General features: G+C 46.9%; 1 protein-coding gene across 1 annotated transcript in view; it reads left to right on the forward strand.

Annotated features, from left to right (window-relative positions):
• Positions 1–24,621, forward strand: part of Mthfd1l (methylenetetrahydrofolate dehydrogenase (NADP+ dependent) 1 like) — a 188,095-nt gene extending 163,474 nt beyond the window's left edge. The window contains exons 27-28 of the mRNA XM_028858204.2: positions 17,226–17,346; positions 24,172–24,621. Coding sequence (XP_028714037.1) covers positions 17,226–17,315 — 90 coding nt within the window. The 3' untranslated portion in view covers positions 17,316–17,346; positions 24,172–24,621. The remainder of the gene's footprint in view (positions 1–17,225; positions 17,347–24,171) is intronic.
• Positions 24,622–25,066: the final 445 nt, after the last annotated feature.

Consider the following 25,066-nt stretch of genomic DNA (forward strand, 5'->3'; position numbering starts at 1 on the left):
CATGCATGCCTGCCGGACCACACCGAAGGAGAAAAGCCACATTGTGATTTTATAGGGCACGGATGCCTTTTGACTGGTGACCCATCAGAAGGAACTTGAGCCAAGATCTTATCAGAGATGGAGATGGAAACACCTCAGGATTTTCCAGTATTGTTTTTCAACCGTTTTGTTCTTGCTTCATAACGCTACCGATCTTTGGAATCCTGAGGCATTTCCTCAGGGCTCCGAGGGGCTGCTTTGGGTCAGCTTCCTCTTGAACTGAGGGCTTCATTACAACATCCATATGTTTCTCAGCTCACTCCCTGACCTCCCTTCTTTTTTTTTTTCTGGAATCTCTTGGCTTTTTCATGTTTCCACCCACTAATCCCAAAAGAGTCTCTAAGTGTTCAGAGCGTATCGCCCAATCATTTTTCAAAAGCTAACTTAATAGAAATTGCTTAAGCTTGATAAAAATCGCATAAACATTTTAACTTAACCCCATATCCCAAGACAGTATAGAAAAGTCAGAAAATTCAAACTTTCTCAAATTGGCAAGAATATTATCATTTTGCCCACACTTGGCATTGTCAACAAGGGTCCATTCACTGGAAGGGTCATCGGTCTCGTAAAGACAGTATCAATACTTGTCTGCAGCTGTATTTCCTTTGAACTCATCTACGTGTCTTTGAAGCAATGGTCGTGGTCTCAAGCTTTGATTCCAACCCTGTGGACTTGAGCCAGCTTTCCTGATTTCATTAAATTTTTGGAAAGAACTGAAACTATGGTATCATTTTATTGCAGCCTTCACATCAATCATAATTTGGGGCGGTCTTGGTGAAAGATGAGGAATTCAGGCTGGGAGGCCAGGGAAAGCGGGTCCCGGGGCAGAGGAATAGAATGCGGTGTTTACTCCATCTGAGTTCAGCCACCTCGACCTCTTGGGTTTTTAGCTGGCTTTATTCTGAAGCAGCTACAGTCATATGTGGCCCAAATCTATTTATGAAAAAAAAAAAAAAAAAAAAAAAAAAAACGATTTTAATGAGGCCTCTCCTTCCTCTCCCCTCCCTCTCTCTCTTTTCTTCTCTCTCCTTGTCTTTCCCCTACTCTCTCTTCCCTCTCTCTCTTCCTCTCTTTCTCCTTCCCTTTTCTCTCTGTCTCTTTTGTTCCTTCCTCTCTGTCTTCTCCCCCATCTTTCTCTCCTGCACCCTCTCCCCTCTTGCCCTCACTGCTGGCTCAGGAGGCCAAAGCACGTTTGGGTGTTGGTTTATAGCAAAAGCCACACGCAGACTTCCCCTCAGTCGATTCTCACTCACTCTGTTTTTTCCGCTCCCCACCCTTGAACCGGGTCTGCCATTATCCAGTGCTCTGCCCTGGTCTTATCACGAGCATCTTTGGAAGCACCCTTCCTGTGAGAAGCCAAACCCCCATGCTACCCATGTTCCTTCTCCCAGCAGGGCCCACGGTTGCTTTCATCGAAACCTCTGTCCTTGGTCCTACGTACCAACTTGTCCAAAGCTCTTCCACTCTCTTGGTTTTTAAACCTTCCCGTCTGTAACACTGTCTCTTAACATAGATGGGGAAACATTTCCTGTGAAGGGTCCAAGAGCAGCTTGATGGGCCAGGCTTGGACCCACACCGCTGCATTCTAACTGCTCAGCTCCACTGTGAAGGTATAAACCCAGCCACACAATCCTGCACAGTATATTTATCCATGACTGTCTGTGCTCTAACAAACCTTTATTTGTAAAAAAAAAAAAAAAAAAAAAGCAGGCAACTATGGAGGCCTCATTTTACTGACTCAAAAAGAGAGATTCATGTGATGTTGTGTCTCAGTAAATGACCATGCAAAACTACTTCAGAAGGCCCCAGCATCCCCAGGTGCCTGTGGGAATGAGATGGAAGGGGCTAACGATACTCCTTCCTGAAGCTAAGAGTCAACCATGTTCCTTTGCCCTTTGGAATCCCCGTTGACTCCAGGGCGGGGAGACGGGCAGTGACAGGGAAGCCCGCAGCCAATCACAGTTCATTCAGAGAATTCTAAAAGCTGTTCTTTGTCACCTTCTCTATGCTCTAAAATGGGACAGGGAATGAAATGGACGCTCGCCACACTTAGTAGGCATGCTTGCAAATGAAATGTTAATCCAGGCATCTGATTTGCTGTCGGTGTACAGAATGTTACCTTCCGGGGAGTGAAATGACCGGTGGGGGGTGGGAGGAGGCGAAGACAGTTCAGGTGACGTGGTGTTAGTTGAAACTGGATGCCACTTCACCGCCATCCCAAGCCGTGACAGGAGGAATGCTAAGGGAATGGTCCCTGCTATAAAGTGTATTTGTGTGGGTCATCTGTGCCGTGTATATATATCAGGGAAACTCCAGCTTTCCCAGCCTGATTTCTGGAGGAAAACAGCTAACGGATTGATGGTATCCGTCTGCGTCAGCATGCCGGAGAATTACTCAGATGCCTGAGCCATGTTTATTTGAGAATGTGCCATCATGGGAAGCTGGCATTCACCAGGGTCGTGGAGAGGGCAGCAGGAGGAGGCACGTTGATCTTGATAGTTCTTGTGTCAGTGGCAAAGCAGTGAAAGAGCCAACCTGTTAAAAAAAGAAAGAAAGAAAACAAACTCAAAGTTAAGAGGACATGCATTTTGTTTAAGAAATGTAGAAAATTGCTCGGCGGGGCGGTGGTGGTGGCACATGCCTTAAATCCCAGCACTCAGAGGCAGAGGCAAGTGGATCTCTGTGAGTTCAAGGCCAGCCTGGTCTACCAAAAGGGACAGCCAGAGAAACCCTGTCTCAAAAAAATCACAAAGGACAAAGGAGGAAGGACAGAAGGAAGAAAGGGAGGGAGAGAGAGAAATGCAGAAAATTACAGGCACTGAAGAATCTTATTAGTAGTAGTATGTATATTAACTGTTATTTTTCAGTGTATTACCCAGATAGGAAATGTGTGTAATCTTATTGCCTGTTCATCCTACAAATTGTTTTTAGAGGTTTTGTTTCATTTTATTTTTTGAGACAGGGTCTTACTGTGTAGCCCTGGCTAGCCTGGACCTCAATATACAGACCAGGCTGACCTTGAACTCACAAAGATCCACTTGCCTCTACTTCCTGAGTGCTGGGATTAAAGGTGCATGCTACCACACCTGACCCTAAGTTTTGTTTTCTTAAAGCATACATATTATATTAAACTACATTTTACGCGCAGACCCTCTTGTGCCCTGTTCTAAGTATTACAAAAACATTTTATGGGAGAAGATTGCTTTTCTTGTGTTTGTTTTATGTGTTAGTTGGGTGTTGCATAGTGAAGCTTATTAATGTAATTTTGTTCTTGGGATCCTTATCTTAAAATCTAATTCCCCAGTATATCATGTTTCTTATAACATTGCTCTCTAATTAGTGGGTGGAATTATAGTTAACTTGAAAGGCTCTGTGAACTTATAAAATTTACACGCACATTTGTAAGACAATATTATCTCGCTTAATGAGAAATAACACTCTTCAGGGTACATTGCATGCTGGGGAAGATGGAGTTACAGGTTTGAATTGAGACTCCCCTTGAAACAACTGGAAAGCTGAAAGGAGTTATGAAAAATGATACTCAAGACACTGGGTGTCAGCTGGGATAGAACCCCAAGACGTAGGATGCCAGCAAGGAGGGCCCCAGAGCTAACGGTCCTGGCTGTTGTCTAGAAAAAGGTTCCAGGCTAGTGTGTAAGGAGAGGAACACCAGAGAATGGAAGCTCAGCCCGTCCCCTCACTGAAGACATAGAGAGGGTGTCCCTCCAGGGCAACCAGGCAGCTAGCATCCGAGAGGAAAACTGCCGTTCGCAGAGGGCCTTCCTATAACATTCAAGACAGTGTGATCAGCACACACATGGAAAAACTACCTGGGCAAGGGGTCACCCAGAAAAGTTAAGAGAATCACACACAAAGGCAGAAAAAGGACGGAACTGTCAAAATATTAAAAAGTCTTGCCTTAGTGCTAGGATAAAATTAATCCCAGACTAAACACAACTCGAGTTCTTCCTAACAGAGATTAAAAGCAAAACCCAAAAAAGCCAACCTGTGCTGGAGTAACTAAAATAACTTGACTGTCCCGGAACAGAGTAGAAGGCTATGTATTTGGGCCCGTGAGATGGCTTCTCCGGGGAAGTAGCCTAGAGACGAGCCTCGCAGCCTGAATTTAACGCCTGGGACCCACACGGTACAAGGAGAGGACAAACTCCCACAGTTTGTCCTCTGGCTCTCTCTCTCTCTCTCTCTCTCTCTCTCTCTCTCTCTCTCTCTCTCACACACACACACACACACACACACACACACACACAATTTAACTTACCAATGAACAGACATAAAAAGAATGAACACACAACAAAATAAAATGCCTGGCATCCAATCCAAAATTACGAAGTGCAAAAAGAAATAGGAACATGCCATGTGACGAAGAAAGCCAATCAAAATTAACCCATGAATTTTACAGATGTTAGAACTAGTAGACAAAGGCATTAATAACAGTAGTTCAGAGCCCTGGCTGCTCTTGCAGGGGACCCAGGTTCAATTCCTAGCACCCTGTGGTGGCTCACAACTGTCTCTGACTCTAGTTCTAAGGAACCTGATGCTCTCTTCTGGACCCCACGGGCACCAGGCACAGATGTGATGCACAAACGTACACTGAAGTAAAACACGTGAACATATAAAAAAAACTATTTGAAGTTACACAAATGTGGACTCTCTCAACAGATCTCACCATATTGCACTGTCATTTCTAGCCATGTTTGCCCCGTGGGTAACTGAAACCATGGAGAAAGAAACGGCCAGTGAGGAGAGGCCCGTGTGGGTTAAATCTAAAAAAGGGTGATGGGGAAACATTAATACTAACCAAAAAGCAGCCAGAGCTGTAGAACTCCAGGGCAACAAAGCAGTGAAAGGAGACTTCAGTGGGTCTTCAACTTAAAACGAGAGGCTGAGAGAGATGGCTCCGTGGATGAAGCATTGACCGCCCAAGTGTGAGGGTCTTAGTTCAAATCCCCAAAACTCATTTAAAGCCGGACACAGTGCATGCCTGTAATCTCAATGCTCCCACAGTGAGCATTGGAAAGTGGAGACTCCCCAGAGGCTTGTGGGCCAGCTGTCCTGGCTCACACAGTGGTGACCAGCAACGTGTCTCAAGGAAGGTGGGAGGTGAGGACCAACACCTGAGGTGTTACATGCATACACACACACACACACACACACACACACACACACACACACACTCACATACCATCCGTGTAAACAAATCAGACGCACAATACAAAAATATTTTTTAAAATTAAAGAAGCAGTTTCATCAATTGACATAATAATCTTGTGTTTGTAGATAAAATAAAATGTTCAACATACATGAAGGGGAGGGGAGCCTCGAGGGAAAACAGGCAAATCCACAAGTAGAGTCAGAACTGTTTCAACCCCTCTCGGAACAAATAGACTAAAAGCAATGAAGATGTAGAAGGCTAGAATAATACTATAATTGCACTTGACCTAATTGGCATCTCTAGAACACTCCACCCAGCAGGAGCTGAGCACAAATTCTTTGCAAATGTACGGAGAACATTTGCCAAGATTGGCTGTGTTCTGGGCCACAAAACTGGTCTCAATAAATTTTAAAGGATTCAGATCACACCAAGTTTATTCAGTAACCGAAATGGAATTAAATGAGAAGTCAAGACTGAAAGACATCTGGGGAATCTCCAAGTATTTGGAAATCAAGTAAGCTCCAGTGAGAGCGTGGACTTACCAGTCATCTGCCCCATAAGAATGTATACTCTGGAATGAAAGGGACGTCTAAAACTCAATGCAGAGATAATTTTTTTGAACTGGTTGTCTGAAATCCTATTGATGGTGCTCTTGTCTGTTGTTTTTGGAGACAGGATTTCTCTGTGAAGACTATGCTTTGTAGGCCAGGCCTGCCAGACCCACCACCCCCAACAATAGAGCTTTTCAACTTTTTATTTTATTTTATTTTATTTTATTTTATTTTTATGTATATGGTATTTTGCCTGCATGTATCTCTTGGGTGCCACTTTCGTGTCTGGTACCTGTGGAGGCTAGAAGAAGGTGCAGGATCCCCTGGAACTGGAGTTACCTATGGCTGTTGGCCACTGTGTCCTGTTGGGAATCTAACCTTGGTTTTCTGAAAGAGCAACGGGTACATGTAGCCAGTGAGCCATCTCTCTGCTCCCTTGTGGTGGTTTTAAGCAACTTGGGCAACAAAGGGCTTATTCCAGCTTCTCTTTCCACGTCACGGTCATTGAGAGAAGACAAGGCAAGAGCTGAGGCAAAGACCGTGGAGAACACTGCTTACCGATTCACTCCCTCTGCTTTGCTCTGCTCTCTCTTTTTGTTGGTTTTGGTTTTGGTGTTGTTGTTGTTGTTGTTATTGTTGTTGTTCACAGCAAGCTTTCTCTGTGTAGCTTTTGAAGCCTTTTCCGGAACTCGCTTTACAGACCAGGCTGGCCTCGAACTTACAGACATCCACCTGCCTCTGCCTCCCGAGTGCTGGGATTAAAGGCGTTTGCCACCACCGCCTGGCCAGCTGTCCTCCTTACACATCCCAGGCCAACCTGCCTAGGAATGGTACCTCCTAAAGAGTGTTGGACCATCCTGCATCAATAATCAATTACAAAAATGCCTCTCAGATGTGGCCACAGACTAGTCCAATCTGGGCAATTCTTCAGTTGAGGCTTCCTTCTCTTAGGTGATTCTTCATTTGTGTCAAGTTGACAACCAAGATTAGTTGTCATAAATCCATCCCTTGTTAACTTGACACACACACAAAATTCACTTTTAAACCATACTTTTTCCTTTCTTGTTTATCCTCAAGATAGCATGTAAATATTACAATATAAAACATAGTATAACTTTGAATGCCCACAGTCTTTTAAAAATTCAACCACTTTAAAAGTTTGGCATATCTTTAAAGTATCTAAAACCTCTTTAACAAGGATCCATGTAAAATGAAAAACAAACTAAACATCTTCTTACTCCACATGAGAAAAACCAGGGCATTAAAATAATCAGTTATATAAAACCAAAACCCAATAGTGTAGTTCCAAACTTGTAGCTCTCTGTCCAACATGTGGGACTCACTCAAGGCCCCCTGGGCTCCAAAGGTCCTGGGCAGCTCCACTTTTCTGGCTCTGCTGTCTGCAACATGCACAGTTTATCTGATAAGTCCGGCCAACTCTACTCCACACCTCTGCTGTCCTTGGTGGACAGTGACTGGTCCTGGCATCTCCAAAATATCAAAGCCTTCACTGCAACTGGGGCTGCATCTTCACTTATGGCCGGGGACTCAAACCCTGCCACATGGTGTCAAGCTTCAGTGTCTTTCCATGCTCCCTGGGTTTTCCACATTAAAACACTCACTATTAGTAGTAGTAGTAGTTAAAGAAATACAAATCATAACCACAGAGGATTCTACTACATAGCTATGAGAATATCTAAAAAAAAATTTTTTAATTTTGGTTTTTTTGATAACAAGGTCTCTCTTTGTAGAACTCGATATTATACCTCCTGGCTGGCCTTGATCTCACAGAGATCCACCAGTCAGCAAGAATGTCTAAAGTTTAAAAAGATTCATCATACCAAGTGCTGGTGAAGATGTAGAAACTAGGACTCCCAGACTCTGCTGATAGGAATTTGTAATAGTATAAGCCACCTGGAAGACAGTTGGTAGGCTCTTTTTTTTTTTTAATTAAGCAAGTAGATGAGGATGGCATGTCAATCAGAGGTATTGTTATTGCCTGACCTGTGTGAGACTCACTCAAGGTTCGGTCCCCAGCATTGAAAAGAAGGCAAAGCAAAATAAAACTTGAATATATACCTACCATATGACCATTTCATCTGTAATATTTACTTTAAAAACAAATAAGGTATATGCTCATGTGAAGACCTGTGTACAAGTATTCAGTGAAGCTGCTTGTTCTGTTTTGTGTACTGGGACTCAAACCTAAGGTCTTGTACATGCTAAGCAAGTACTCTACCACTGAACTGAATCTTCAGGCCCATAACAGATTGTTTATACAGCGGTCTACCTTAGCTTTATATTTGGATGTATACACTTTATTACAAGTCAAGTTTGCCCAGTAAAACTGGGAATAATGCAGTTGGGTTTGCAAACAAATTGCAGGAAGCACTCAGGAGGCTTGGGAAGGAGGATTACTCTGTGTTCAGGGTCAGCCTAAGCTACATACAGTGCATGACCTCGCTACAAAAATTCCATTATTAGTGGGGAACAAGCTAGGAAACTTAACATTCAAATAATTAAAATTCCAGATAGGCAGTGAAACCAGAAGGGAAGAGGTAAAATTACGAAAGAAATAATCCTCCCCAGAATTGTGTTTCTGATCAAAGCGGTCACCAAGATGAATTCATAGACTCACCCCAGTCTACCTTCTCACTAAGTACAAAAGCACACTGCTCAGAGAGATTCCTAAAACTATTAATTACAGGAAAATGAAACATCATTTGTGCACAATGGATCCAGAGTCCTAGTAACATGGACCTCTCAACAGCGATGAGGAGGCTAGACTACAGGAGAGCATTGTCTTCACACTCAGAACAAAATACTTATCTATAGCTCTGTGCCCAGCCAAGCTATCTATCAGTGTACTGATCATTAATGTAAGCCCCGTGGCCTTCAGAATGCTGCTAGAGGAGCTGTTTCACCAATGAGTAAAGACTGGGGTCGACTGGGGTCATCATGGGTGTGTCCAGTACAATCTGGGTCAAGGAAATGGAAACCCAGACAGCAGAAAGGTTCTATTGATTATGGAACAGGAAGAGCCCACTATGGGGTTTGTTTTAATAACCCTCTAGGACAATGGTGCCAGAAGGCTGGCACCAAAGAAAATTAATCTTTTTCTTGAATGCATTAAGAGATGAGTTAGAGGCCTGGAGCGATGACTCAGTGAGACCTGAATTTAGCTCCCCGGCACTAAACATTAAAGCAGAGCAGGAGCTGGATCTAAGCACTGAGGAAGCAGAGAGACGAGGAATTGATCCCTGGCCAGCCAGGCTAAACCGATCATCATGCTGCAGGTGTGGTGAGAGACCCTGTTTCAGAAAGTAAGGTGGAGAGGAAGAAACCTGAAGTGGACATCTCTGCAGGCACATAGTATACACACAGAACAGTGTTGGGCAGGCAGACCTTAGTCCTCTCAGAAAACGTCATATATAGAGATGGTCTTGCTGTGCATGTTTACATAATCCTAATCCAGCCTGACCTAAGGTAGTTCTGTAGTTACAGACTCAAGAGGCCAGACATGGGGTATATAGAGCGCTCAATCCTCCGTATCTACATTAGAATGCTCGTAGACAAAACCTGAATCTGCAAGGCTGTGTAAACGGAGGAAGAGGACGGTATCTTAGGGTTTCTGTTGCTGTGAAGAGACACCATGACCATGGCAACTCTTATAAAGAAAATCATTTGATTATGGCTGGTTTACAGTTTCAGAGATTTAGTCCATTATCACAGTGGTGGGAAACATGGCAACATGCAGGCAGATATGGTGCTGGAGAAGGAGCCAAGAGCTCTACATCTGGATCAGCAGGCAGCAGGAAGAGAGAGTGAGCCACTGGGCCTGGCTTGAGCTTCTGAAACCTCAAAGTCCGACCCCACTGACACACTTCCTCCAACAAGGCTGTACCTACTCCATCAAGACCGCCATGTCCTAATCCTTTCAAGTAATGCCACTCCCTAAGAGCCCTATGGTGCCATTTTTATTCAAACCATCCCAGAAGGGAACAGCCAAGAAGAGTTAATGGTGTCTTCCTCTTGGGAGCAGCAGTGCTCTTGGGGTAGGTAGGCAGCACATAATTTTTTTATAATAAGCCTTTGGGAGTGATGTAGGCTTTTAAGCCAAATACATGAATCATTTTGGCAAAAATTAAATTTGAAAGAAAAAGGGTTGATCGTCTTGTTCCCTTACTGTTTCTTCTCTTCTCCCTGCTTAGTGCTAAGGATTGAACCCTGGTCTTCATGCATAAATATGAGCTGTGCCAGTCAACTACACTCCTAGCCCCTCTCCTTATTTTTAAAAATGTTGCATATGTGAGCAAAAACGGGAGTCGCGATTTGTGCCTGGGTTAAATAGAGTTGGTCCTCCGTTTTCCCTATTGTCTCCCTCTGGCATCCACCCAGAGAGAGGTGGTCTCATAATGTGTCCCCAGCAGTATTGTGAGTATCAAGGAAGCCAGTTAAAGTTGGGAGGATTGGGACAGATAGTACCACGGGTAAAGGCTCTTGCCACCAAGCCTGATGACCCAAGTTTGGTGCCCAAAACCCATGTAATGGAAGAAGAGAATTGATCCCTGCAAGTTGTTCTCTGCCTTCCACATGTGTGCCATGGCACACTGCATACACGCATACATACATACATACATACATACATACAGACATACAGGCATACATACACACACATACACACACACATATATACATACATACATACATACATACATAGTAGGAGAGAGAGCACATCCCCAGGCAGTAGCATACCCCACCTTATCCTGTATGTGCCCTTAAAATAGGAAGCAATGTTCTGTTTATGCAAGTAACACACTGAGATGTTTTTCAGCCCAGGATTTGGGGAAAGTTAAAATAGGGAGGAAAATATGTTGGCATTCTCCCTGTGGCATAGAAGGGCTGGATGTGATAAAACAGGGCTATAGTTCCATACTGAGGAGGCTGAGGCAGGAAGATTGTGAGCTCAAAGCTAGCCAGGACTAGACAGTGAGATCCTGTCTATTAAAGATACATGGATGGGTGGGTGGATGGATGCATGCATGCATGCATGGATGGATGGGGGGTGAATGGGGGGGGGTAGATGAGAGAGAGAGAGAGTCAGTTCTAGACTCAGAATAGTGTCCTGAAATAAAGGCTCCAGAGCGGTGCAGACCTCCATCATCTTTCCCAGGCAAGATGGAGTGTAGGTGGTCCCCTGATCCATCAAGTGTTGGCTAGCCAAGCTTCCAGTTGGTAGACACGGTCTAAGGCCTCCCACCCTTACCCCTGCTCCTCCTCTCCACCAGGCTTCCACATAAACCCCACCCCCCAGCTCCAAGAACAGCATCCAGGAAGATTCCAAGAGCATAGGACCTCCCTCTGCACACTTTGTAGCTTTTAATCTCCAAGGGGGAGCTTTGCAGCAGTCTGGAGGAAAGAAATGTTAAACTGGTCAGATGTGGCTCCCTGGTACAGTGCTTGCCTGGCATGTGTGAGGCCCTGAGTTCAGCGCAGCAGGAGGGAAAAAAACAGTAAACTTCCTAGCGGAAACAGTGCCCATCACCCCACCCTTCCTTCCAGCTCCTTCTCCTCCCTCCCCTCACAGGACGGTCATTCAGTGACCAAGGTCTCAGTTAATGTTCGGGGGAGGAGCTCCGCTCCACAGGAACCTGTTATTAAATCCGTTTGTTTCACTGGCGCTCATGGACAGTCTCAGGGTGTGCCACCTGCAGAACAAATGGCCGGTGGGTGGGTATGGTGCCCAATGGCAGGAGAGACCCGCAAGCGTGGAGAGGTGGACAGAAGTGTTTTTGATCCATGCAGTTCTGCTGGTCCTGCGTACAGCAGTCTCCATGTCAACACTGGAGCTCAGTTTGGGATCATGCTTCATTCTGGTTTATAGCTAATGTTTCTGTAGGGCTCTGGGTTGATCAGAGCTGCCCTCATTGGCTTGAATATTTTGCATCTTGGCTCTTGAGGTTCGCTTGGATTTGACTGTGGTGACTAGAGACTATAAAAGTATGGAGTTGGAGCTGGGAGGTGGTGGCACATGCCTTTAATCCTAGCATTCAAGAGGCAGAGACTGGCGGATCTTTGTGAGTTCAAGGTCAGCCTGGTCTACAGAGTGAGTTCCAGAACAGCCAGGGCTGTACAGCGAAACTCTGTCGGGGTTGGGAGGGGCAGGAGGAGGGGTATGGAGTTGAGGTACAGCCTCTGCTGAGAGTGACTTTAAGATAACCAGTAATGCAAGAAAAATTAGGGAAATATCTCAAACCTAATAATTCCTGTTTGTCTCTGTAAAAGAAATACAGTCCTAGATCAGATTTCCTTTTGCATTTCCTGTTTCTGTCTTGCCATAAGTAAGTCTTATTTTTTTTTCTGTTTAACTTATTGTTATTTGTGTGTATATGTGTGTAAGTGAGAGTGTGTCTGTGTGAGGGGGTGGAGGAAGGAAGGAAGGGAAGGAGAGAGAAAAAGAGAGAGAGAGAGAGGGATCACACACACGTCATGGCACACACGTGAAGGTCAGAGCACAGCCTGAAGAAGCCATGTCTCTCCTACCTTTACACGGTCCAGGATAAAACGCAGGCCATCAGGTCATCACAGCAAGGCGGATGCCTTTCCACCTGCTGGGCTCTCCCTGGCTGCCCATTGCTTATTTCACAGGTAATGATTAAACAACAAAGTGAGTACAGGGTCCTGGTTGCCTGACTGGAGTCTCTTCTTACTTTATCTCATTTTCATAGTGTAGACATTGTCACACTGTTCTTACTGATGACTGATGAGGGCCCCGTGAGCTATCTGCCCAAGGGCCATGCCTCTCTCTGTGAAGCAGAAGTCCTGACCTGGTTCCCACAGTTACCCACCCCTCTCAGACTGCTGACCCACCTAGAACCGAGGTCCTTGCAGATCCTCCTGATCGGTACCAAGAGCATGGCACAACTGCCCTGAGCATCCCTGCATCTATCCCTGCATCTGTATAGGGGTGGAGGAAAGACTGTCAGCCTCCAGCTACTCAGGGCTGCTGAGGAGTCAGGAACGATGGTGAGGGTGACATGGGCCAAGACGAATAGGTTCTCTATAGTGACCCAGGGGACATCTGAAGAGCCACACGTAAATGGTTCCACGCCTATGAACTAGTGACCTCTGTGTATCTCTTGGGGAATAGAATGAATAGAACAGAGCATGGGAGACCAGTTAGCTAGCTAAGGCCTTGTCTTAGAACTCTCTTCCTTGAGTTTTGCTCACCCTTTAGAACAGTGATTCTCATCCTTCCTAACGCTGCAACCCTTTAATACAGTTCCTCATGTTGTGGTGACCCCCCCTCCAACCATAAGATTATTTCATTGCTACTTTCCAACTGCAATCTTGCTCCTGTTATGAATCGTAATATAAATATCTGATGTGCAGGATATCTGATACGGTACCCCCCAATGAGGTCATGACCCACAGGTTGAGAACCACTGCTCTAGACTTAGTTAGCAAGGTGACATTCCAGCTATAACTATAATTCCTTCAGCTTCCCAAAGATGTTGTGTGCGTGTGTGACTAGGGGAGGCGAGAGGGTCAAACCCGGGGCCTCAAGTATGCTAGGTCAGCACTCTGCCACTGAGTCCCATCCCCAGCCCAGATAATTTTTCACTGAATAGGTAGGTAATTCTTCAGTGATGTCATGCAGATGAGAGCTGTTTGCAGACTTCAAATGGGTGGCAATAATCCACATTTGAGTAGCAGGGGAGATCTGGGCACTTATTTTATCCATACAAATGTTCATGTTTCACAGTCAGAGGGTATTGTGACTCCATGCTATGTCTTCTTTCTAAAGATGATCTTTGTGAAGGTGGTCCTGGTTGTCCTAGAGCTCACTCTGTAGACCAGGCTGGCCCCAAACTCACAGAGACCTGCCTGCCTCTGCCTCCCAAGTGCTGGGATTAAAGGTACCCATCACCATGCCTGGCTGTTAACACCAGTCTTAAACAGACATTAACTTTATGTGTACATTTTGTCTACATGTATGACTATGCACCACGTACATGCTCGGTGCTCACGGAGGCCAGAAGAGGGCATCGGATCCCCGGGAACCGGAGGTCTAGACATCTGTGAGTTACCCAGCTCCTCAGGCTTAGCGGTGAGCCCCACCGAGTCATCCCGTCAGCCCTAGCGTACATTTCTAAACATTGTTGGTAGAAAGTGTGGTTTCTCATGGTCAAGAAAGATTTGGGAGATTAGCTGTCGTTAAAATCAGGGTCATGAAGACAAAAAGCTTTTTTCAGCCTTTGCACAAGAGCCCATTAATGTGACATGACAAAAACGTAGATTTAGTGTCTCCTTGGTTATTTTAAGCGGGAGCACACAGTTAGCACAGAGCCCCACTGACCCCGGGCCTGTGGCCAGAGGTCAATTCCCAGGGGCTTCTCATTTTTTCTTTCTTTCCTCTGTGGTGCTTTTCTGGAATCTGGTCTGGGAGCCACACTCTGGGGGCAGCTTGTGACGGGTGGAGGCCTCGGTGCGAGTGGGCACGGTCTGGGTAACAGAAATCCTCCATATTGTGCTTCCTCAGCAGGGAAGCGTGAACGCGGCTGTTTATTCACAGGTCTGGGCGTCTCTCACTCTCCAGACCCTGTGGTTTCTTGTCTGCTGTCCCTTATCCCAAATGAGTCGTCTCAGTTCTCAGAAGTGATTACTGCATCGCCGGAAAAAGGAATGTGGGAACCGTGCCATTCGGCCCCTGTCTCTCCCACTTCAGCGAACTGGCGGAAAGGGGAAGACAGACAGCTCTCACTTCCTGTCGCTTAATATCTTGGCTAGTTTTTTGGTCCCAACATTGTGTCAGAATTGGAATGACCAGAAGACACGTGGCCACCCATACCTCTGACTCTAGGACCCACAGGCTGACATCCTGCCTTTGAAGGTCTTGGTCCTCCATCATCTGAAAGTGCCCGTGGGGAGGGAAATGGTCCCGTTTATAGAAGTAGCACGTTAACAAGCAGGAGGTGACGAGAGGTTCTCTCATTTACGTTGGACTCTGTGATTGGTAGCTTTGTCACATGGCCCAAATGCACTTCCTCTAAAGGGTTTTCTCAAGTTTCGTCACCTTGAGTGACTCTAAGCTTTGCCCGCTGTTAGTCGGTAGAGTGGCAGCCTCAGGAAAAACTACCATCGAGTCTTCGTGGGTACCTCCATGCAAGTGATGCCTTGGACCCAGAGACAGAGCAGTGTCGCTGTGGCCAACATGACCCATCCTTTCTTCAGCTAGCCTAGTGTCGACTCCGAATCTGGAGCCCACCCAGACCACAGAGGCACCTTCTGCGAGTGCCACAGAGTGCCTCGGGTGTGAGTTCAGAGTGTGCTCTACAGAGAAGTTACTATTGGAACCCTTTGTGCATTGCGGCCCAGACGCCTGCAGACATATGTGAATGAAACATGCTTGCGGTCCCAGCACAAACCAGTAAGCATGGCTTTCTTTCCGTGGCCTCCTTCTGTCGGTAGAGGAACACAGTAGTAACCAGAGCAACATGCTAGGAGCCTGCCTGCCTTTTAAGAAGGTTAAGCTTTTATAGTACAGTAGGTCCCCAGCCACTAAGTCAGATGCCAGAGCTTACACTCAGTTCACTGTTTGAGATCCGGAATGGGATTGCCCACTTGTGTGTGACAAATCGGGGCCCGTGAGACACCGTGCTATAGTCCTATGTAGGTAGCAACGGTGTCCCGGACCAGCTAGCACCACACTGGTGTGCCTTCTCCTTGCTCTGCCTCAGTCTCCCCACTACCACACTCCAGGGCCAGCAGGGCAGGGGGTGGTCAGTGAGGTTTGGGGGGGGGGAGTTGGCTGGGCAGCACAGAAACAGGAGATAGCACTGAGATGTTAACCTCTTATGAGCTGATAGGAAACAAAGAGGGACTGTGGGCACCATGTGAGACACAGTTTCCAAGTCACGGTATGTGTCTGTGTCCCCTGGGGACTTGCTGTGGTCCCAGGCACCCACCCAGCAGGTCTATGGCTTTGCATTTCCGCCAGGCTCCTAGGGCGCTGCTGCTCTGCGGCCCTGGCTGAGTGAGAAAGAGTCCCTACACAGAAGGTCGGGTGTGAGAGAGGGCAGCAGGGGGCTGAGAACTGCATTTCACCTTATGTGGTTGTCTGCAAAGAACTGAGGAGGGATGGGAGGAAGCAGGAGAGTGAGTGCCGACCCATCACTGTGTGGAGACAGTGATGAAGAGTGCTGGGGACAGGGACAGGCTAGATGGCCTCAAAAGAGCCCGAAACCAGATCTCACCTCTGCCGGATGGATGCATGGATGCATGCAAGGATGCATGCATGGATGCAGTTGGAAGGCGTGTGCCTGTTATAGCCCAGCAGGAAATCCCGAATCCTCTCATCCTGGAACAGTGTGTTAGCGGGGTACCTGCCTGCTCTCTTGGTACACCAGGGCCTTCTGCGGCAGGGGACAAGGTGACAGTGCTGAAGGTCTCCACTCACCAAAGCCGTGAAGAGCCAGGCTCTGCCCCGAGCTAGCCATGCCCACCAGCACTTACCTTTGGAACTTAATATCCTCTCATCTTACCAGACAGGGTGGCCCCTGCCTGTGATCTGAGGACTTGGGAGATAAGTCACAGGAAGGTCAGGAGTTCAAGGTCACCCTGAGCTATGTGAGATCGTATTTGGGGAAAAAAAAAAAAAAACAGGCCACAGCACTCCTCACCCCCACCCCACCAAAATCAATCAAGTGAGGAGAAAGCAAGGTGCTGGAAGCTGGATAAAGCTGTCTGTCATCTGTAAAATACACAGTGTCGTTCCAGGGCAGTGATACGAACGTATAACATCACAAGCCAAGTCCAAAGGTTGTGCGGTGCCTATTACCCATGCAACCTTGGACATGTAACTTCCCCCTCTCTGGATCTCACTGCCCTTCCCCATGTGCCATGGAAATAGTAGAGATGCCTCTCGTGGGGGTTACTAAGAGAAAAAAAAATGGGTAACGAGCTCAGCTCTCTACCCAGTGCAAAGCGTCACTCAACACAGGAGTTCATGTTGGAAGGGAAGCCAGATGCCAGGTATCTGAGGGAGGGGTTTGCACGGCACCCACGGGCTTTTTGCTTCTTCGCCGTGCTTGGGGAGGAGGAGGCAATGCCAACCCCAGCCAGAGGGGCTGGTCTCGGGTTCTGTATGCAAATCTGACTCAGAAGAGAAGCTTTGGAAGTCACTGGTGGTTACTGCATCCTATGGGGGACCACAAGGGAGGGTGAATGGGCTACATTTCCGTGGAGGTGACGTGTGCTTTCTGTATTTGGTTGGTTTCCTTGCAGAGTGAAGGCTGGGGGGCAGGGGGGACAGCAAACCAACAGGGCTGCCTGTGTCCATAACCTAATGCGATATGGGGCTGTCGTGAATTGTATGGTTGGTTTCTGTCTTCAAGTAAACTGTGCCGTGATTAATCACTCGGTGGACTTTGTCACGAGCGATGTTTTGTCTTCTCTTCCAGATGAGCACGATGCCAGGACTACCCACCCGGCCCTGCTTTTACGATATAGACCTTGACACAGAAACAGAGCAAGTTAAAGGCTTGTTCTGATGGAACGGCACTCGCTCAGGACCTGAGCCAGGTGGGCAGCTGTGATTTGGGTCTTGTTGTCAACTCACATGCTTTCTTGTGTTGTTTTCCTCGTGTTTATTTTTAGGTGTGATCAAATAAGTCAGTTGATTCCTAGGTCGCTCCAAGTTTAGGCCTAATAGCTGCCTGTGACTTGGGTCCCCTCCCCAAAGTGGACATGCTCCCCCGTGTACCTGGACTTGAGTCCAGTAGCCGTTAGATCGTACATTCTCCCATTATGGACTTAATTGAAGTGCTTCTTGTCGTGACAAAGGCTAGTGTCAGGCGTCATTTAAGACTTACCTACCACACATATCGGTACAGAGTTACAGTTGTGTTAAAGAAGCCTTGGGTTTACTTCCCAGGGCTGCCATAACAAAGTGCCATGGACGCGTTGGTTAGAACAGAGCTGTGTCCTGCTGTCTGTCCTACAGACTGGAAGTTCAGGGTCAGAGTATCAGTTGAGCGGGTGTCCTGCTCCCTCTGAGAGAGGCCATGGCGTATTCACCACCACGTATCGTGTGCCCACCATCTCTGCCTCTTCAGTTTTCTCTTCCTTCTCCCTCTGTGCTTCTGCCCTTCTGGGGTCTTCTCTTTTTCTCCTTTTTCTTTTTTAGTGTGTGTTGATGTTGGTTGTCTTCAGATTTTTTGGTTATTTTTGTTTTGTTTTGAGATGAGAACTCACTAACTAGCCCAGGCTGGCCTTGAACTCATGATCCTCCTGCTTCACCCACCCAAGTGCTAGGCTTATAAGTATCCAACACCATTCCTAGCACTTTGTCCTCTTCCACTGAGAACCCCAGGCAATTCGATTCAGGCTCAGATAAAGATATCATCTTAACTTGATTACTCTCCAAATGCCCTGCTTCCAAAGGCAGTCATGGAGTCCCTGTCACAGGTGCCCAGGGGCAGGGTTCCCACATACCTTTGGGGCAACGCAATTCAACTTTTGACTATGGTTGGGCTCTTCTGCCCCTGGAAAACTACATACAGGTAGACAACAGGTCTATTGAGAGAAACCTTTCTGGATTCTGGTCACTCAGTTTGAGAAAATATGGCTTTAATTTATGCTTTTTAGGTCACTCAGAGCTGGGGGGTGTGGGCCTTATTCCTGTCCATCCCATGGTGTTAATGCAATACCTGCTGGCTTCTGGCTTGCCCGCCCGTATAAAGAAAATGACCACTTTTCCCATGTTCCTGCCTGGAACTCCCAAGCAGAAGTTGTAAAGGTTTTGGGTCTTCCTTTACATCCATACGTCAATGTGTCCTCACCATATTCCCAAGGTCCAGTCTTCCCTTAAACTTTTTCTCAACTCTCTTCCTTAGCTCAGAACCCCTCCTTCTTGGCATCACACTGTGTTCTGGGCCTTTGGGTGGTCTTGTTTAACCTGAATACCCTTCAACACCTCTGAGTTGGGACCCTAAGCAGGATGCAAAAATCCCATTTCCTTTGGTTTCAGCACTAATAGCTAAAACAGTTTTATGGGGTTTTGGGGAGCTGATGTTTGGGGGTGAGCTCAGGTGTGGGAATGAAAGGACAGCCTCAGATCATGCTTAGGAGCTATCCAGAGTTCTGCTGCTGTCGTTCATTTTAAGTAGGGTCTCCCATGGACCTGCGGCCTGCAAAGGAAGCCAGACTTCGTGGCCAGAGAGCCTGGAATTCCTTCTGTCTCCACCTCTCCAGCCCTGGGATTACAAACACACACCACTAGACCTGGAAATTTTCATGTGCAGGTTCTGGGGATCGAACTCAGACCTCATGTGTGCAAAGCACTTTACTAATTAAGCCATACTATCCCAAGCCCCCTTTGGTGTTTTGAGTTTGGAGAGGTTCCTTGTTTGGTTTTCTTCCTAGAAGATTTTTTTTTTAACTGAACAGTTATGATCTGAACTCTGATAAGAAAGGTAAGGAGCCCCTGAAATGGACTCATCGTGAACTGTCAGGTGAAATGGCTGTTTTCATGCTAGGAGTGGTGTTTCGCTGCCTGTGTGTGTTTGCTGCTGAGAAGCAGGGGCTGTTGTAACTTGCAGCCACAGCCATGCGTTTCATCTTCATCATCCTCGGAAAAGAAAACCCCAAGAATGGCATCAGATGAGCCATTGAACAAAGGAACCCAGGGACGTGACCTTGGATAACAGTGCTATTTCGGTCCTCTGTTGTGTTGTGCCGTGTGTTGAAGTCCCCAGCTAGGTCTTGGGAAAATAACAGCATCATTCCTTTTTAACCGAAAGTTGAACCTTGCCCTAACTAATTTCTTTTTGTGTCGAGAATCCTATGTGGTACATCTCTGTCATTTGTCTCCATAACAAGCGTGCACGAATCTCTGGTCTCTAATGAATAGTATTTTCCCCAGACTTTTGGTCCGTTTTCATTTGTTCTCCAAGTAGGTCATATGAGCCCAATGCTACCCTCATTATTGCCATTAAGACTGAGGTCATGCCAAGGATGTGCCCTTGTCTGTTCCAATGCATATACCTAAATACATTTGTGACTTAACCTATATGTTCCCTGGTAAGCATCCCTTCAGCTTTTATCTGAAGATGAGGCAATCCAGGAATGGGCTCAAGCTGTTAATCCCAGCACTCTGGAGGTAGAGGCAGGAGGATCAGGATTTCAGGGTTACCTTGACTACATAGTGATCACGCTGGGCTGAACAAGACCCCATCTAAAACTAACACATAGGGAGCTAGCAATATGGCTCAACACTTAAGAGCACTCGCTGCTCTTCAGAGAACCCAAGTTTGGGTCCCAACACCTATATTAGAGGGGCTCACAACTACTTGTAACCCTAGCTCCAGGGAAACCTGCCACCCTTTTATGGACAGACTGGGATGGGGACACACTCACACACATACACTGAATCTTAAAATATATGATTAAAATGGAGCAGGGGCCTGTGGTAATGATCTTCTGGCATGCCAGGTACTGTGCTCAGCACCTTGCACTCATGGTTCCAGCACCTGCAGCAGGTGTTGTCCTAGTATACCTTAGAGGCTTCAGGAAGATCGGTCCTCTGTGTGTGGTCACGGAGAGGTGTGTCTGAGGGTAATCTGCATCCCCGCTGCCTAGCACTCTAGTCATTATAGCGAGCATGTGTCGTTTTGCCATACCAGTCAGCTAGCACGGAGAGATTCAGTTACATGTCAAGGCTGTGACCACACAGACCCAGAGAGGTCAACACACTGCCCAGCCAATGGCGACAGAAGCCAAGCTCCAGGCCAGATTAGCCAGCTCACAGTGTGACGCAGCCCTCATACCCCATTCCCCTACATGAGCTTAGGCCCGTTCCAAAAGATGCTATCAGCCGGTGAATACATTTGGGTTCTTTTTAAGATAACCAAAGGTAAGTACTTGGATATTCAGCTCAAAGCTCGAAGTTTATCAAAATAGGGCGTGTAATAGGACAGCGGCAAGGTGGGACTGTCTCTCACCTCACCCTCTGCCTGAATGGCATTGCTTCTCATCTCTCCAAGGCTGCTGTCTTGGGAAATGACTAAATACCCTTCTAGGCTGGCTGGGCAGTAGTTCAAAACCCATCATTTGACCCTGCTGGAACAATTGACGAGGGATCTGGTGTCCCCAGATAAAAGCTCTTTACAAATAACCGTTCCCTCTCCGCGGCTCCTGTGTGCGGCTCCTGTAAACATTTTTCCTGTTTCCCGGGCCTCTCCCGCGTGGCCGTCCAGGACCACTTCTGTCAATACCCAGAGGTCTGTTAGCCCTTGAAATGCATAAATAGAAGACGTTTCCTCCTGGACACGGCTCCAGCATCTCGAATACACTGACTTGGTCGTCAGACTTTATCGCCACAGATCGTGTTACACCCGCTGCGGCAGCGCGGTCACCATCCTTCAAGGAATACGGTGGGAACTTGCACCTGTGCCCCACCGGGAAGACGGGGAGCTGATGACTGTCCTTCCGCTCCCTTCTCGCCTTTCCTGCCTCCCTCTCTTTCCCTCCAGGAAACGTCGTCGTGAGACTGGATGTGAACGTGAGCTCCAAGGAGTCACCAGGACTTGAGCTCAGCCCTTTTGTTACAAGACTTCCCTGTAATTAATTCTTTTGCTGTTGTTTGCATGAGGCGTGACTCATTCTTCTGGATGTCACTGAATAGAAATCTTTCAAATAAGTTGGGGCCTCGTGAAATCCATCCTGTGCTTCGAGGTGTTTGTGTTACAGGGGATAAGGGTGTTGTGCTCCTCTCTCATCTTCTGGGTTCTCATTCCCAGCCTTTATCATATTTCTAAACCTACAAATGCTCCACACAATAAGGTCTAGCAGACTTCCTGAAAAACCCAAGTGCCCTGCCTCCAATCTGCTGTACTTTTTGGGTTTTCGAGACAGGGTTTCCCTGTGTAGTTTTGGTACCTGTCCTTGATCTCACTCTGTAGACCAGGCTGGCCTCAAACTCACAGAGATCCACCTAGCTCTGCCTCCCGAGTGCTGGGATTAAAGGCGTGCACCACCACCGCCCGGCTCTGCTGTACAATTTTCAGTACCCACTGGGATCCACTCTAGTCCCACTGTAAACTCCAGTGTTTTGCCAGAAGTTTCTTTTCTAGAGTTGCACCCAAAGAAAGAATGCCCCCCCAGCTCGTTTCTTCCCTAATTGAGGGCAAAAAATGTCCAAGACCTCAAGTCAGGTGACCACATACTTGCCTTTCCATGGACAGACCTGGGCAACCTGAACTCCCACATCAAAGGGGCTCCCCGGGGTAGCATCTCAGCCCCATGATTTGGGTTTTGAAATTTTATCTTTTGCTCCACCACTACAGTAAGCACACACTTATTCTTTCCTCTCTTCCAGACAGGGATCCAAGCAAGGATAATAGCAGCCCTGGATATTCAATCCTTTCTGGCATCTAATGACTGCTACGACTAAGTCCTCCTTATCTAGCTTAGGTACCAACTGCGACCCTCTTAATTCCCCTTAAAGGGAACTATGGGGGCACAATACACTTACTGAAATAGAGTATTTCATATATATTTTGAACAGGGGATGTAGATCAATGGTAGAACACTTGCCTAGCATGAGCAAGGCCCCAGAGTCCATCTCCAGCATCAGGGAGCAGGGAGTATTTCATATATTCACCTATTACACTAGGTTCCCCGTGGATAAACTTCCAAGGTTGTTCCTCCCTTTAGAGTAAATAATTGATTTTTACATTTCCACCTCAGGCCCCCACCTCTTCAGTTCGACTTGGCATGTTTTTTGCCAATCCTTCAGCTTTCCTTACATGTCAAATGTTGTGGTACATGCCTGTAATCCAAATCCTGGGATGGCAGGAAGGTTGCAAGTTCAGGCTTGGGCTACACATTGATCCCATGTCTCACAAAAAAGAAAAAGGAGGAAAAAAAAAGTGCATCACAGACTCTTCTCTATATACAAGACCATAGGGCTCGCTGACCAGTTTTCCACTTCTCGCCTCAGCAACCAGGAAATTCTTAGCACACTCAGGGCATCTCCAGCCCACAGAGCCACCCCTCCGGGGTAAGCCAGGTCCAGCAATGCCGTTCCCCCCAGGACTCACTGACCACTACAGTGAGGCTGCTGTGTCTTTGAATAAAGAGCCAGGCAGGACCTTTACTAGGCAGCCCTCTTCACGTGACATATTTTCTTTTCATTCGTGTTTTGTTATACTTGCCATGTTTCTGGTTTCTGTTTACTCCCCTGACTTAGACTCTGATGTTGGGGGGTATTTGAAGTTCTGTCTTTCTCTCCATCACTGCCTTCAGTCTTTAAACTGCCCGGACATCTCCCCTGTCTCCAGACTGCTCAGTTATCTGTGGGAGGCAAATCTACCCGATTTCAACAGAATGAACTCTATTGGCCCGCAAATAAATCCCTCCGTGTATAAACTCAGATGAAAGGCTGCACACTGGCATTTACATTTTTCCTGGAGTGGGAACATGTTTTCTTCTGGGACTTAGATGTTTTGCTTAGTTATTGTTTTTCCAATGTAGTCTGATCACTTTCTCTTTCTAAAAGACTGCAAAGAGCTGGGCATGTGGTCCGTGTCTGTAATCCCACAGCTTGAGAGGTGGAGGCCGGAAGATTGGGAGGTAGGCCTAGACTACATATCAACTTTCAGGGTCAGCCTGGGTTAGATGAAACCCTATCAAAAATAAATGAATAAATTTTTAAAATGTTAGAGAATTTAAGACCTGCCAAAAATCATAACAGTTTTTGAGAGGAAGCAACAAATGGTTGAAAAGTCCGGGGTCTGTTTACTCCTGTCTTCTCCCAAGTGCATTTTTAGAACTTGCTGTCCGTATTAAACAGGAACAGAAATCCAAGACAACCAGATTGTTACTCCAAAGCCTGTAACAGTCCCAGGACCCTACATATTATACAGATCCAAAATCTGCAAGTCATGGAAATTCTGGAATGTCTTGGGAAGTTCAGGGGTCACCTTGTGGTAGAGCACTAACTCGTGGTTATGGGGCGCTACATCTGATTCTCCCTGTGTATATGTGTGGGGTTCATGTTTATTAGGGGTACACTTATATGTGCAACTATACATGCACTTCCGTGGAGGCTAGAAGACAACTCTGGGTCTCATTCTTCCGGCGCTAGAGCAGTTTTGACAGTCTCCTGCTGGGCTGAAGTCCGCTAAGGCTGGCTGGGCTGGGAGCTCCAGGGATCCGCCTGTCTCTGCCCTGATTCTCACTTCTCGCACGGGAAACATCCCACCCAGGAGTCCCAGCCTTGGCTTATGAATGGAGCCATTTCTCCGCTCTTGGGTTTTCTTTAAAAACAATGGCACAAGCAAGAGTTGGACACCGGAGGACGGAGGCGATTTAGCTCTGAGACAGTTTTCTCCTCCTATTTTTCAGGCTCTTAGCCTCTTTGCTGCAGTTGGAGAAGAAAGTGAGTTTTGAAATCCGCTTGTTATGCAATGGCTGGAGAAACCGAGAGACAGGCCAAAGACTGCTTCCTCCTGCGAGATGAATTCCGTTCCCAGCCAAGCCGTGTTCAGCAGAAGGACCTCCGCCACCACTGGAAGCAGCTCCAGAGCTCCTCTGGGTGCCTACAGAGTTCACACCATGTCTGCTGCTCAGGCTGTGGAGTGTTTATTTTACGGGCACTGGGGGATTACGAGAGTGTGAACTAAAAGCTGAGGTTCTCCTCTCTGGAGTTTCCTCTTTTGTCTTTTTTTTTTTGATCCTCCTTTTCCCCCTGTGTTGGGATGGGATGCCAGGCCTCCTCAGCTTGCACAGCCTCTACTGCTAAGCTGTCTCTTTATTTGTCTTTGAACTGACAATAAACATGTTTCTAGAACACCACCCGACCCAGTTGTGTTCAGTGCGGCGTAAAGCCGCGCTCCGGATGTCACGGTCCGCGTGGATCTTTGTGGGATGTCACCTGGGAGATTTGTGGAGGAAACTGCAGGTACGTTTGGTACTAGGAATGACAAGAAAGCGATCACATCAGAGAGGAATGTCTGGGCAGCTAAGAGCTTCTGACTATGGAAGGTCAGCAGGTCCCTGGGAACAAGGTACGCAATCTATGCACAGTGACTTTCAGGTCCCAGGGAAGTCGCTTACCTAATACAAGCTTACAAATTTCTTCCACCATGAATGAATCTCAATGACCATTCAACTCTCTGGGCCCACAGGGCTAGGAGAGTGCCTCTTAAAGGTCAGGTGATCGGCAAAGGTTTTTCCTTTGGCCCAGCGGAGTGCAAAGGGAGAACGTTCTATGCCCTGTTCCCTACTTTTTGACCCTTTT

Source organism: Peromyscus leucopus, chromosome 8a, assembly GCF_004664715.2.
Source record: "Peromyscus leucopus breed LL Stock chromosome 8a, UCI_PerLeu_2.1, whole genome shotgun sequence".
Taxonomy (NCBI): Eukaryota; Metazoa; Chordata; class Mammalia; order Rodentia; family Cricetidae; genus Peromyscus; species Peromyscus leucopus.